This window comes from Uranotaenia lowii, chromosome 3 (assembly GCF_029784155.1).
Source record: "Uranotaenia lowii strain MFRU-FL chromosome 3, ASM2978415v1, whole genome shotgun sequence".
Classification (NCBI taxonomy): Eukaryota; Metazoa; Arthropoda; class Insecta; order Diptera; family Culicidae; genus Uranotaenia; species Uranotaenia lowii.
The window spans coordinates 347,158,932-347,173,790 of record NC_073693.1 but is presented as its reverse complement, the minus strand read 5'-3'; the positions used below and the strand labels follow the sequence as shown (position 1 = coordinate 347,173,790).

The 14,859-nt window shown below is 36.5% G+C and overlaps 2 protein-coding genes across 3 annotated transcripts in view; both read left to right on the top strand.

Moving 5' to 3' along the window:
* Nucleotides 1-14,859, top strand: part of LOC129757891 (disheveled-associated activator of morphogenesis 1-like) — a 278,522-nt gene that overhangs the window by 238,570 nt on the left and 25,093 nt on the right. For both annotated transcript variants that reach the window (XM_055755265.1, XM_055755264.1), the window contains exon 2: nucleotides 6,216-6,731. In XM_055755265.1, coding sequence (XP_055611240.1) covers nucleotides 6,216-6,731 — 516 coding nt within the window. The remainder of the gene's footprint in view (nucleotides 1-6,215; nucleotides 6,732-14,859) is intronic.
* Nucleotides 2,807-3,517, top strand: LOC129757893 (tetraspanin-3-like). Its single transcript, XM_055755268.1, has one exon. The coding sequence runs from the start codon at nucleotides 2,853-2,855 to the stop codon at nucleotides 3,504-3,506; it is 654 nt and encodes a 217-aa protein (XP_055611243.1). The 5' UTR covers nucleotides 2,807-2,852; the 3' UTR covers nucleotides 3,507-3,517.

Below are 14,859 nucleotides of genomic sequence, written 5' to 3'. Positions count from 1 at the left end.
AAATTCGGAAAAAAGTTATAAGTCGGTCTACAAAAATCTTCTTCTTGAATCTTTATGCATAAGTACCTTACTACTTATTGAAGTTTATATTATAAATCGCAGATGTAGTTTGAACTTCTAGATTTTTATGTTTTTCCAATATTTGGAAATATGGAAAAAGGGAGCTGAAGTGGAGAAGTTTAAGGTTTTTTAAATTTTTGTTTTTTAAGTTTTACAACGACACACTTTTCGTTAGCAGTCACGTAAGTCACAAGAGGGACACACTTTTTACGAATTGTTTGCCAATTTTTGGTGGTGTCGCCATTTGAGCCTGCATCGGTAATTATCTCCATCCGGGGTGGTCTTGGTGGGAGGTTTGTAGTTTTCAAAGCTTTGAAACCGCAAGAGATGAACGAAAAACACAACATTCGATAAGTTTCAAAACATGTTTGCTGAACAGTAAAAATAAAGACCACTTTAAACGTCCGCCGGGAGTAAGCGCATCTTAAAATTTTGCTAGCCTTCTTTTCAGATAAATTCATTTAGATGAGTCCCGTTCCGTTTTATGGTTTCACGAGTTCTCCTCTTTTTTGCGTTTTTATTGGACAGTTTCTTTGCTGATATTAAATACGATACGACAATAAATTATGTCTTTCCCAAAAATGTTGAGACATGGAGATGGAGGATCTTTATTTGAGTCTAACTTGAACTCGTGAACAATTTTGGTTAAAAGAAAATAGGCAAAAACTGCAAACGCCTCGCCTGCAAATATTAACAGTGATGAAATGACAGTTGGGATGAAATAATCAATGATGGGTTAAGCAAATAATTAGTTTTTGGTAGAGCAAATATTTTAGGATTTTTGGATGTTTTGAACAATTATTTGACTGACTCACAAGAAGTTTAACCCTCATCCGTCCTACAAATTTTTACCCGTTACAATCCCTGGAGAGTCAATTTGACACTCCTGAAACCAATATATCTCTCTTTTTTCATTACCGATTTTTACAAAACTTATAGTTTTGGAAACCTCGTAATGTAACTCAAATATGTATGCTTCCCAGACAATATTAGGCTACAACAGTTGAGTTTGCCGTTATTCAAAGCCTAAGAAAAAAATCCCAAAAAACATGCTTCGGAAAAAGACTGCAGATCAGCTATGGAATTAAAGAAGAACACGTTTTAGTGTGTTGATTGGAGGTTTATTACAGACTAACTTACAATGGTTAACGTGATCGTATTTATACACTGAGTTTGTTATTTATTAACTACATAGCAACTAAGGTTGCTATGCTACCTATGTATAATAACTGGAATAGCTAGATTGCTTCGATTTCAACAGGAATGCTAAAAAAAATCACTCATTATTCAAGAAAGCTAAAGTTAGAAATTTTTAAGTGGTGTAAAAACGGTTTTTTTTATCAATCAAACCGGCAAAATTGTTTAGATTACACACCAGATGAAAAAAAAATTGAAAAGTTTACGTAATTTGGCACATTTTTGCATTTTTAGATTGTCAAAATACGAAACACAGAATTTTTAACGAACTTTCAAAGATAGCTGTTTATTGAACCTTTTGTTAATTTGCAATTTCTCAGATATTTATTCTATGACTTCAATTCAACTTCGCGCTGGATTTTGAGTATATTAACGCAAGATTTCCAAAATAAATATTCACCAGAAAGGTAATTTCATACCGGTTCTAGTGGTTTAATTACATAAGCACTGCGATACTTTACATAAATATGATAAATAGAAATTTGCCATAATTTCTGAATATTCAAAAATCAACGTCAACTACCACTAGCCAAGGTTGCCAAAAAAAATCTGTGTTTAGATGAAAAAAAATCTGACTTTCTGTGATTTTACCCAGAAATTCTGTGAGGGATTTTATGATGCTTTTCCATTAATTTCATCCAAAAGTCATGTCAAATTTTCTGTGATCTCGGCAACCTTGTCGCTAGCAGCAGCTTGTTCGTTCCGAAATTGGGTGTCACTGGTCAGCAGGAACTCTGAACCTATCTGACTTGGTCTTATTCTAATTTAAGTGCAAGAAAATCTGAGAAATTACAAATTGACTAAAAGTTCGAAAAACAGCTACCTTTGAAAATTCGTCCAAAATTCTGTGATTCGTATTTTGAAAATCTTAAGATGTGAAAATGTGCCAAATTAAGTCAACTTTCCAGTCCTCTTTTCAATGTTTATCTGGTGTGACTTAAGCAATTTTGACGGTTCGTCGATTAAAAAGTACGGTTTATACACCACTTTTTAACAATTCTTGAGGTCACGATCTTTAAAAAATTCAAAAAAATATATTCTTATATGAAATTGAGAGATGTTGTTGGTGAATAATGTCAAACCATATTTGAGTTACATTACTAGGTTTCCAAAATTATTGTTTTTGTAAATATTGGTTGAGAACAAGAGAGATATAGCGGTTTTAAGCGAGGACTATCAAATTGACACTCAAGGTCTGATTAGGGAGTTTTTTTCTGGGCTTTCAGGATGCGTCCATGAAAAAATGATGCAAAATTAAAGATTTCAATAATTCATTGAGGGTCCAAATTATGTTACAAGCTCCCAAACTTCCAATAGTGTCATATGGACACTCAAGAGAAAACAATAAAAGACATCGTATCTTTCACACAGTTTTAAAGCTGGAGTTTCCTTGAGTGGAGTGAAGTGCTTCTCTTGAAGATCTTTCTGAAGTAATGAACTCTATGAATAGAAATTGTTCGAAAATAGTTAATAATAATTTAAAAAAAAATCCAAGAAGGTCTTGGATCTGAACAAAAGTCAACATTATTTTGAAATATTTGTTTATAGTTTTTGCGTAAATCCGGCAGCTTGTAACCAAATCGAACGGACCGACCATGGGGGGCTCCACAATCCGGATGGTCCTGGTGGCGTTCAATCTGTTCTGCTTCGTGTGGGGTACGGCGTTGACCATCACGGGTCTGGTGCTGCGTAACGCAATTTCCGACACGATCTATCTGAACGACAAAGTAGTGCTGCACGTGACCACCATCGATGTGGCGCTCGGTGTTTTCATCGTCCTGGTGTCGTTGCTGGGTCTTTGCGGGATCTTGCAAAGTTCCTACTGCCTGTTGTGTACCTATGCACTACTTCTGGTCGCTCTGATCATCACCCAAATAGTGCTGGCCATCATGTTGAACATGAGCCAAACCCACCAGGACGATATCCGGAAATGGTTCGAAGCGTTCTTCGCCAAGAATATGTACCTGAGGGAACCGTCGATGGAGTTCGTCATCAATTGGGTCCAGCGGAAGTACCAGTGCTGTGGGTTGCACTCGTCTGCCGATTGGGGAGCGATTGTGCCACGGTCCTGTTGCAAACCGGGAACCGCTAGGATCAGCTGCGTTCCGTACAGCTCCGGATGTGAACCCATGATGGAGCAGGCCGCTTCCGGTGTTGGTGTGATGGTCGGATGGGTGCTACTTGGGATCACGGTGGCGGAATTCGTTGCACTCGTGTTGGCTTGTATTGTGATCAATGAATTTTACTAGAAAATGTCGAAAAAAGGGAAAAGATAATCTATTTCGAACTATAATAATTTATAAGCCGGCGTCAAAATCAGTACCATTAAAGCTTTCTAATCTAAGATATGAGCTTTTTTTCAACCGTTTTCATCCCTTAACTCGTTTTCCTACTTAATGGTCCCGCGTCGATTGTCCCGCGCTCAAAAACGAACACACACATATCCCAAGTAACATTTAAATTTTTATGGCAGGCTCCTAGATAACGTTATGGTTTTATGAGGAGCTTAAGAAGTCTAACAAAACTATCGGTGTTACTTGGGATAGGATATCAGTGAAACTTCATGTTTCTTTGAAGAGATCTAATTTACTCAACTCTAAGGCGTACATCTTTCAAGGATAAGATGGCTAGCATCTTACTAATGCTAAAACCACCGATACAGAAGGTGTTCTATATATGCCATGACCGTGATTCGGTCTCATGACCTCCGACTTGGAAGACTTGAACGCTATCCTCTAGGCCACGGTCGGCAGCGCCGTGGTAAAACCACTGACCATACTGACTGGACACTCGATTTCGTTTTCTGGATAATTTTTCCAACAGTACGCAATGTCGATTCCAGAGTGCGCATCGATCGATTTGAAGAAATGCTATCCCAGTTAAGAAATGCCACCCAACTTTCAAAATAAAACACGCAATTTCTACGATAAAATCGGGCTAAACAGGACCATTTTTCCTACAGGGCATTTTTTGTCAATTTCTTCAGGTTCGCCACAGCTTTGATGGTTTTATCTTCCAATGGCTGATTATGCTCAGAATTGATTATTTTCGAATTTTTAACGGTATATCATCAATACCAGAGGTGATATGCAGCTTCTGAAGGAAGAATTATTGATTACCGTTTTTTTTAATAAATCAATTATTTTATCAATTATTTGTTCGTCTTTCATCGCAAAAATATCTTGAAGCTTTATGATTCTACCATGTTTGGAAGAATTTCAGCCAGGATCCTTTTTCAAATTTACTGTGCAATAATATATGACGAAAAAATCTCTTTGGGATTATAATAAAGATTTCATGCTGGCCCAAGATTGAGAATAGGCTAAGGTTGCCAGAATTTTTTTCACTCCCATCCGGGCCTAGCAATTCCAGGCATTTTTTCAAAAAAACCTGGCAAAATCCGGGCATGGATTTCAATTTTTCAAATCCAAAAACCGGGCAAAAACCGGGCAAAATTAAGGTGTTATTATACATAAAAGCAAAGAAAAAATGCAAAAAAATATGAAATTAATACTTTATTGATGTAATTGCAGACTTCCAAAAACTTTTTGGAACACTTAAATATTTAAAGGTTTATAAAAGTAAATCAGCGAAATTATTTGAAACAACCGTTGAAAATTTCCATACCGTTAGTCGATTTTGCTGAAACTTACTCAAAAACTTTGATTTTTTTTGGGTTTCTTTGTGAAAATTGTGAAAAAAATCCGGGCAATATCCGGACTTTTTTCACGATATCCGGGCAACCGGGCCGGACCGGACTTTCTCGAAATTTTACATCAAATATCCGGGCAAACCCGGATAAAACCGGGCAATCTGGCAAGCTTAGAATAGGCCATACAAGGCAGACCCATGCGCACTTGTTCAGAAAAACAACATTAGGGGAAGTGTTTTTGAAATCTTAAAAAAAATGATGACCCACATGAATAATCGCTACTCAAATCTCTGAGAGAATGTGATTTTATAAAGCTCTAAACTGCATTTCAAATGACACGATTGCCACAAAGATGGTAAAGTGTAACTTTTTTTTATATACATGCTGACCTATCTAAAAAAATTTTTTAATATGTTTTGTACTGAAATTTGAAATCACTTTAACCAAACTTTTCAGGGTTCGAGCCGAAATTGAAATTGTTCCTCAAATTTTCTTGTTGAAATACATTTCCTTCCTACAAGGTTTCATTATCCACACCTTTATGCCTTTTGCTTATGTTTTTGAACGAGGTAGACAGTCTTCTTCTACAGACGAAAAATATCATTTTCATACAAAGTTTATGAGATTTCAAGACACGGTTAGGTACAAAATTTCTAGAAGTACTTTCACTGAAACTGTTCGTTCAACAACTCAGAACTTCAAAAGCTTCGAGATCTGTAAAAATTCACGCTGTAGCTAAAATAAAAATTTGAAAACGTCACGTTCACCGTGGTGGAATTGGCACGTTCACCGTGGTTCACCGTGGTGGAATTGGCTAACGCTCCGTTGTACCGAAGCGGAGATTGCAGGTTCAAGTCCTGTCGGTGAGCCGTTGTATCTTTTTCGAAATTTTCATGATATTTACGGCTTATGTTCTTTCGTTCTTTGATAGTTCATGTTTCCCAAGTGTCATGTCAGTGTGGTCAGTGGTAAAACCTCCACTGTTGACGATCCACAGCCAGCGCCTTCTCTTGGTTCCTTTGGCTTTTCCACCACAAGTTTTTGAGTCTGCCTCTCCTTCGATGTCTTTCTGGACTCCTTCTCGGTAGTCGCATAATCGAATACGAAAAATTGTATACGATATCCCTTATGTGTGATCGAAGCATTTTGCATCCAGGTTGACGATCCTCATCTCGTAATTGAACTTTTGAACAGGTACATTCTAGAACTGTAATTAATGCCTTTGGAGCAAACTTAAAAATATTTAAAATGTAAAAAGTATGAATAAATGAATAATTTTTTCTCCTTTTCTCTTTATCCCCCACAGGGTATTCCGACGTGCCCGATTAATTTGTCCACGCTTCGCAACCGGCTACCGGAACTCGGTAACTGGAGCCTGCCGCACATATGCAAAGAAGCTGTCAACGGCAACAACAACAACAACAATAACACCGACAATAACAGCAGCAACCCAAACGCAGCCGGATCAGACCATCATCACATCCAGCACCACATCACCAGCAACGGGAACTACGGGAACAATCTCACGACGGCAGCGGCGGATTCCTTCTATCAGCCCCAGTCGCTAGGGGCCCTGTCCAGTGTGACGGCATCGACGACCTTGACGAGTGGATGCGGTGGATCGGCGACATCTAACGGTGGCACCCCGACGCCTACAACCACCACACAGCAACCATTGCCGCAGCACCATTTCAACCTAGCTGTGCACCAGCAACAGCAACAGCAGCAGCACAACCACCAGACTAGCTTGCACAAATTCTACAAGGCACACAAAAAGATGCCCGGCTTTCGGGGCCGCCGAGGGTGGTGCGGGTGTTTGCAGGTGAGTCGAATCGAGATTTAAAAAAAAATGTACGCTCGGCGCTGGCATAGAATTCTATGCCAAAAATGCGCTGAAACATGCATTACACCAAAGACGATATGATTGGAAAAGCCCTTTGTACCTCGGCCACAACATTCACGTGAAATAAGAAAAACATTTTGAGGGATTTTCATCCTATTGGATAATTTATTCCAGGAAGAAAAAAATAAACAAAAAAGTGCATTCAGGATGTTGGTAGCTCTTCTATTTTCACTGTAAGATTATCATTAGGGCTGAGATTAGAGTTTTCAATGATAAAAAGCATAAATTTTACATGAGTAACCTATTTTTTCGTGATAGACATTTAACCTGCCTGATATGGGCAATGAAAACCCGCCTCTTATATCAATAACTTATCATATTCATAACTTTGCTAAAAGCTTCAATTTAATGAATTTATGATTTTCAACTAAACTAGAAAGAAACCCTACAAACATTTTTGTTTAGAGATTATGTACTCATGATTTCAAAGTTCAATATTGCATCAAATTTTTACAAAACCTTGTTGGAATTTAAACAATTTTTGTACTTTGTATCTCATTGAAATTTGTTCATGAAATGTGTATTTCCCTCAATCCGGACCGATTAGATATGGTCATTACACTGAGTCGATTTGGGATAATTTTTTAAATTCTCAAACCCTGGGGTCTAAAAATCTTCGTTTTGGTTCAAAACTGATCCATGGTTATTGTCAGAATTTTTAACGTTTAGGTACATGAGTAAATTTAAACTTCTAGGTTTGTATGGGAAAATTTAATATTTTGTTCTGAATAATCAACATCATTTTTATTTCTTCTTAGGAACCATGCCGCTATTAATTTTTGTGCCAATTTATTATTTTCCGTTGAACAACTTTGTCGAGGACCTTAACTTCGTATCTTAAAGGGTGTCCACAACGAAATTGATGCGCAAAATTCGAGCTGTCATCCGATTGCCATCAAATTTTCATGGATTGAAAAATAACTATTAAACTTCATTTTACCATTTTACTCGAATTTTATTTACAGTCCATACGCAAATACCCGCACCTTGGCCTCAACCCCGGCCTTAAAATTCTGTTCAATCTGTAAATTAAACGTTGTTTGCATGTAAACCCATGCTTTCTTCAGTTCCTCGACTGTCTTCACTACCTTAGGTCGTTTAAGAAGGTGCTGCTTCATAATCGCCCATTACTTCTCGAAGGGGCGGAGCTCCGGAGTGTAAGGAGGGTTGAACATTTTCGGCACGAAATTGACTTTTGTGTCCGCATACCACTTCAGCACGCCCTTGGAGTAGTGGCATGAAGCCAAATCCGGCCAGAAGATTGTTGGGACGTTGTGGGCCTTCAGGAGAGGAAGCAGACACTTCTGGAGGCACTGTTTCATGTACACCTGTCCTTTCATCGTGTCCTGGGTCACGAAAGGTGCACTCCGCTTCCCGCACGTGCGGATGGCTTGCCAAACAGGGAATTTATTCGCAAGTTTGTACATCTTCAGAGTTCCGACATGCTCCGGAACGCTGAAATTATCCTTGGCCGTGAAAAAAAGGTTGCCGGGGATCTGCTTGAAGTCGGCCGTCACATATGTTGTCACATCGGCATGATGAGGTACAACTTCCTGGCACGGGGGTTTTGGCGGACATATTCTGCTTCTCGTCGCGATTAGGGGCCTTTTGTACCATGAACGATCGAAGCCCAGCCTTAGTTTTGGCCTTCTGGACAAAACTTCTGCTTAGGTGCGGCTTCTTAGCCACATCCCGAACGGAGGCGTAAAAATAAATCGTTCCTAGAACCGCTTAATCACTAGCGACACCGTGGAATTTGCGATTCCCAACGTTTTAGCGATGGAACGATGCGAGAGATTTTTGTTCTCGTGATGAATGCGCATGGTTTTATCACACACGAGCTGTTCTTTCGACTCCATTTCCGCGAGTTTTGATAACAGGAATTTAAAACTTGCAGGATGTAAACAATGCACTATGAACTAAATCCACCCAAATTTTCATTAAATTCTACCCAACGGTTAAGAAGTTAGCGCAATTGCATAGTGGGCATTTTATCGTGAACACCCTTTACATACTCAAAATGCAGTACAAAGTCGAATTTAGTTGCTAGAATAGTCTCCGAAAGAAAATGCAGATTGATAAAAAGTTCGAAAAACAGCTACCTTTGAATAGTCGTCAACTTTCCAATTCATTATTCAAAATATTTCTTCTGTGATTGGAACAGCTTTCACACAGTGCCCGAAGTAACCAACGTATTAGCTCCGTGAGGACCCATGAAAGCTAAGCGAGTACTTTTTAGGACATTCTCCTTTTTTCATTTGGCCGTTAGCTGGGGAATTATTCTAATGACTTACTGATATTGGCACCCTCACAAATTGTCAGACATATTAAGTGATGAGTTAACCTATCAACTTTTTGTTTGGGAATTTTCCGGGAATATTCTGGCGGGATTTGCTAACACAAGAAGTCTGGCCGGAGATCTGCTGAATATCAGATTCAGTAAGCATTTCAAAATTCTAACTGCTCGCGGTACAACCTTTTGCTCACGATTTAGCCATAGTATTCCTTTTATTGATTAAGCTTGAATTAACTACTTACCTTTCTTGCCTTCATACACTGAAAGAAACATGAATAGCACCACTCTGTTATTTTGCTTGTTAAAATGACCGTCGACCAAATTTTCTCTCTCGCGAATGAAATTCTGGAGATTTTAAATTCTGGGCAAAAGTTTTTGGGGGAATTGAGTAAAACCACATATAAGTAGTGCATATTTACTCTCACTTTTTTTAAAAATATTTATAGTCTTCAACGCCAATTTATACTCAAAGACTCAATGTATATTTAATCTACATTAGGAACAGTCGAGAAAAAAAAGAGGGAACGCCAGGTCTTGAGCCTTAACAAGCATCCAAAAGTCCCATAAAACAGGCACGAAAATTCTTACTCAGCACCATCATTGATCTGAAATTCTTGCTTGGGCTTAGGCTTGGGGATCGAACCCCAACCTTCATGATGACAATCGAACACGCGACCACAAGGCCATGTCTTGATGTACTAAAACTGAATACTTTTGTGCACTTTTGAGCACTTATGACTTAAGTCCCTTACAACGTGCATATAAATCACTTTCGCAACTTTCGAGTTCATTAATGAGCAAGGCCGGATTAAAGGGGGAGCAAAAGGGGCAATTGCCCCGGGCCCCCCGGCTCAGGGGGGGCCCCCGAGGTAAAAAACTTTTATGATTACTTTAAGTTCTACAAATCTGTGGAAAGAAATCAAAACTAGAAAATCGGAATGAAAAATGGAAATATAACAACTAAAGTGGCCACCGTGAAATAATATCTGGAATAGTTTTTCTCTTACATAAGTTAAGGGGGCCCCCTGGGGTAAGCAATGAAGAAGTTCTTTCGCATTTTGCGGGCCGAGAATATTGAAATCTTGATATCAAAATTTCAAAATTTTCAACCTAAAATCTGAACAAAAAAATAATGTAAACCGAATTTTAAAAAAATCGAGAAAAATAAAGAAGAATATGAGGCAAAACACCTCATTTTTTTATAGAAACATCTCAGTCAGGATTTTCTGTACAGAACAGGCAAAACAAAGAAAAAACATCTCCACATTTTTATCACATGAAAACGTCTTGTGCAATAATAATGTTCATTATCACGTTAACTTTTCAATCAATGATTACTGTACTAAAATAGCAGCTAATTTCTCCAAAACTGGCTCACAGTGCTAATAGAGAACAGAGAACCTTTTAAGCTTTTGTTGAATACCATTTTGAAAAGTCGTTAGTGCTTATGATTTCTTGAATCAAACTTTTACATTTTTGCCAGGAATTTTCTAAATATTCAACTTATGAATATATTCACGTTTACTCAATTAAACTTAAAGTCTTTATGATTTCAAAATTTTACCCGGGCGATACCGGGTTAATACCTGGTATTATTACAACTTTTCACCCTTCAATGATTATTATTAAAATTTCCGTTGGTTTATAAAATTATTACCCCTTTTCCCTCCCTATTTTTGAAAATAAAATCTTTAAAAAAAATCTGTAGTTGCTTAAATTGAACCAATTGACTGTCTAAGACTAAAAACTCGTATTGAAACATTTTCAACTGATTTAACCAAAATTTTATCATCTACTGAAGTAAATATCCTGAATTCAGCATATCATTTTCCAAATGATTATTCTCAAATTACCATAAAAACGATTCAGTTGCTAATGTCATTGAGTGATTTTCTCAACACGAAATTTTTATGATTTTAATCTCATCTTTATCCAGAATCAATTCATTGAGAATTTGAAGTCGTGTGTTGTTTTTTCAGTTACTAAAGTTCAGTTTCATGGTTTTTCTGTATTTTGAGAAATCAGGATCTTTGCACTAAACTCATTTGGATTCCTTATCTGACTTTTTTCAGTGATAACTGATTCTGTGTTTTAAACATTTAATCTCTATTCCGAATTTTTATTTCAATCGATCATTTTGGCGTTAAGGTCATCGAATGAAACTTTTGCCACATTTAGAATAACAATACGATAATAGTTTTTTTTATCTGATGAGAATTATATTTATAAACATTTCATGAAAACGTTTTTTTTTGTGTTTCAAAGATATAAAATTGAAATTCACGTTTGTTTCAATTTCTGCTTTGGCTCTAATTGTATCTTTGAATCTCTTTTTTTTTAATTTAATTCATATTTTGTTTCTCAAAACTTTATTTAAAATTATGATTTAGATTTGAGACACTGAATTATGGTTCTGAATATAACCTGAATTTTGTCTTGAATTCTTAAAATCTTATATCTGTATATCTAGGGAATTTGAATTTAATTATTTTGTTTATTATTTTGAATTTTGTATTCTATGTTTCAAATCATCATGATACTTCCTAATTGTCATCTGGTAAATAATTTCCATTTAATCCATTTAATTTCCAAACTCTTCCGCAATGTTTGCATGTGATTATTTAACAATTTTTATTTGAAGGTACCAGAAACTATCTTCTTCGCAGACAACATGGTTATTTGAAGACAGTAAACTGAACTCATCTCCAGTTCTTTTACACGTTTGAAATGGTTTGTATCCTCTGGCATAGCATTGGAAAAAAAATCCAGTCATAGGGGCCCCCCGAGAAAAATTGCCCCGGGCCCCCCGATGGCTTAATCCGGCCCTGTTAATGAGGACATACAATTCACTCAAGGGAACTTTCTCTTTGTCAGCCAATATATAACTTTCAAAGCCCTCATTTAAGTAAATATGTCTCTTTTGGTTGTTTGGGTTAACTTTACTCCGTTGAACCATTTGAAATCTCAAGATTTTGTTTGTCATAGGGGAGATGGGGGCATAATGGCCACCTTAAGGAAAACGGTTATTTAACCATAGAAAATAGCTATAATATGGAGGTTACATTATTGTTTCGTGTTCAGACACTTGAAAAGCCTATTCCCTAACGGGCTGAAACCTGAAAAACTAGATGAGAACGTTAAAAAATGCATTTTAAAAAAAATTTCCAAAAGCTGAAAACCAGCCACTGTGGAGGCATAATGAGAACCCCCCCTGAGGCAGTATGAGCACCATTAATCAGAGCAAGATGTGCGTTTTTGCCGGGGAATCTAGCAGCGAATTCAATTCGATGAAGTCAGGTGAGTCGTAGATTCATCAATCAAAGCAATAACAAAATAATCTAGGTCTGTTTGTAGAATACAAACAATTCACGCACGCTCATACATTAAGTGCTTTGTTCGGAGGATGATGCTACTAGCCGTATAATGTAACAATAAAAAAATCGATCATAAATTGTGAATGGAAAAAAATCACCTCGAACAGAAATCTAACTCTAGTCTTTTGATTACCTCTCCGACACCTTACCAATAGGCTAAATTGTCGGATGAAAACTAGTCAAGGTGTGGCGCTATAAATCAATTTTAATTCGCTGCTAGATTCTACGGCAGAAAATGCTCATTATGCCTCGATAATATGGTGCTCTATATGCCCCTAGTCAACAAATTTAAGTAAAAACGTGTTTAAAAATTGATAAAAGTGAAAAATCAAAAATTTTTTGATGGTAAAAATTGAGAAACAATGTGCACATCATGTTGCAGTGCGTACATTATAGATCAAGGTTATTTTAACATCATAAGACCTCATTTCGTGGTGCTCAAAAATTATAATATTTTCGTAACTTGATAACCAAGCTAGTTTTTTTTAAATATCTCTGTAAAGATGATAAGGAGATTCCTTTTTTTGTGAAAAATTAATACTATAGGAAGTACGAAACAAATCCTCATGAAAATTTATTTAAGAAAATACGCACTTTCGTAGAAAAGCGTAGTTCTCATTATGCCTCGGGTGCTCGTTATGCCCTCATCTCCCCTACCATTTTTTTTGTTTGGCTTCAGAATTTGGAACTAAACACCAAAATGTAAAGGAATGAGAAAATGAGAATTTCTAATGTAAAAGTGCACCTGTTTAATTTTTTAGTTATCATATTCAGACAAATAATAACTTTCAGGATTTTTTTTTTAATTTTATCTGAATGAAAATTTAGAAGCAAAAATATTTTGAAAATCAGACATCCAACTTCGATGTTTCTTAGCACGGTCATAAATCACACGAGCCTCTTGGTATGGGGGAGTGTGGTGGGCCGCTTTACAAAATTTACAAAAAAAAATCCTCAGAAAGTCCGTACTGGCGTAAACTACAAACTTTAAGAAAGGCAATGATGTAGTAACTCATATCAGTTTTCGAAAACTTGTAGCATATTTTTAAAATTTCTAACCAATAAAAAAACGCACAAGCAGCTTTCCGCCGGGGGTGAAGAGTGGGATACTTGAGAGAAAGTAGCGAGAGGCAAATAATTTCTAAAAACATATGCACGGTAGTTGAGCGGATTCAAAGTCACACATGCTTCAAAATATCAGAAATTATGTACCATTCGATTCCTCGGATTCTAAGAATAACAGTATAATTTTTTGTTCTTGTACCTCAGTAAATACAAGAGATATTGCATGGTTAATGTGATGTACATAAGGCTGGTGGCAATAAAAATTGATAGGTTTTTTTTTGCTCCAAACCTACTTCGCTTGTATCTTTTTTATGTACTATTGAAAAAAAAGGAATGACACGATCAAAAAGTGGAAAATTAAAAGCATATCTAACATTTGACCTTTTCAACTATTCGGCCGAATATTCGGTCGATTTTTTTTATTGAGTTTTCAGTAAAAATACATTACATAAGCATTTTTTTCAATTTTCTTCTTTTTCTTCCATCTTAATGCCCATCTTAATTTATGAGTCGATTATTTTCAACCAGATGATATTACCAAATGAAATATTTTAAAATCTTTTTCAAGTAGGGGTCTCATTGATTTTCAAAAGTCACCAATAACTGAAATGACATTAGATGAGTTGTCGCTTCTAGGACGTCTATCACCAAAGAGATTGGGTTCCTGTGAAATCTGGAACAAAACATGTTGAAACAGGTGTCAAGCGATTTGAAATTGCTTGTGTGATATCGAGTTAGAAAAAGGTCGAATTTTAAGAATCTTTGACCTTAAGCATACCATATCTACATACTTACTATTCAAAAGAGCAAATCTGAACAAAATTTAAGCATATATCAACATTTTTAATTTTAACCAATTTTTAACAATGAGTTAAACCATTGAAAACATGAGCGAAGTTGAAGTAAGTTAAAGAAAAGTTACTAGAGAAGCGGACTTATTTTGGACCGGGTGCATATTTTGGACCACCTTGCAACTATTTTCCAATATTTCACTCATAAACAAGTCAATCATGAGAAATTTGTACGAATATAGTTAAAGCTCCTATAATTCTTATCATATCTCACATTTCATTTAAATAAGCTGTTAAGGGATAGAAAATTGAAAATAAAGTTTGAATTTTTCACAGTTGGGCCGAATCATGCTCATTTCAGGAGGACGTGCCATTGTTGAAGTCAACTTTCAGGAGATTTTCTGCATAGCTGTGATGAATTAAACAACTACAAATACATATGTTCTCAGCTATGATAAAACACTTAAAAATTAGCTTAGCTTAGCTTAGCTTGATTGACTATTCACATCCACCTTAAAACT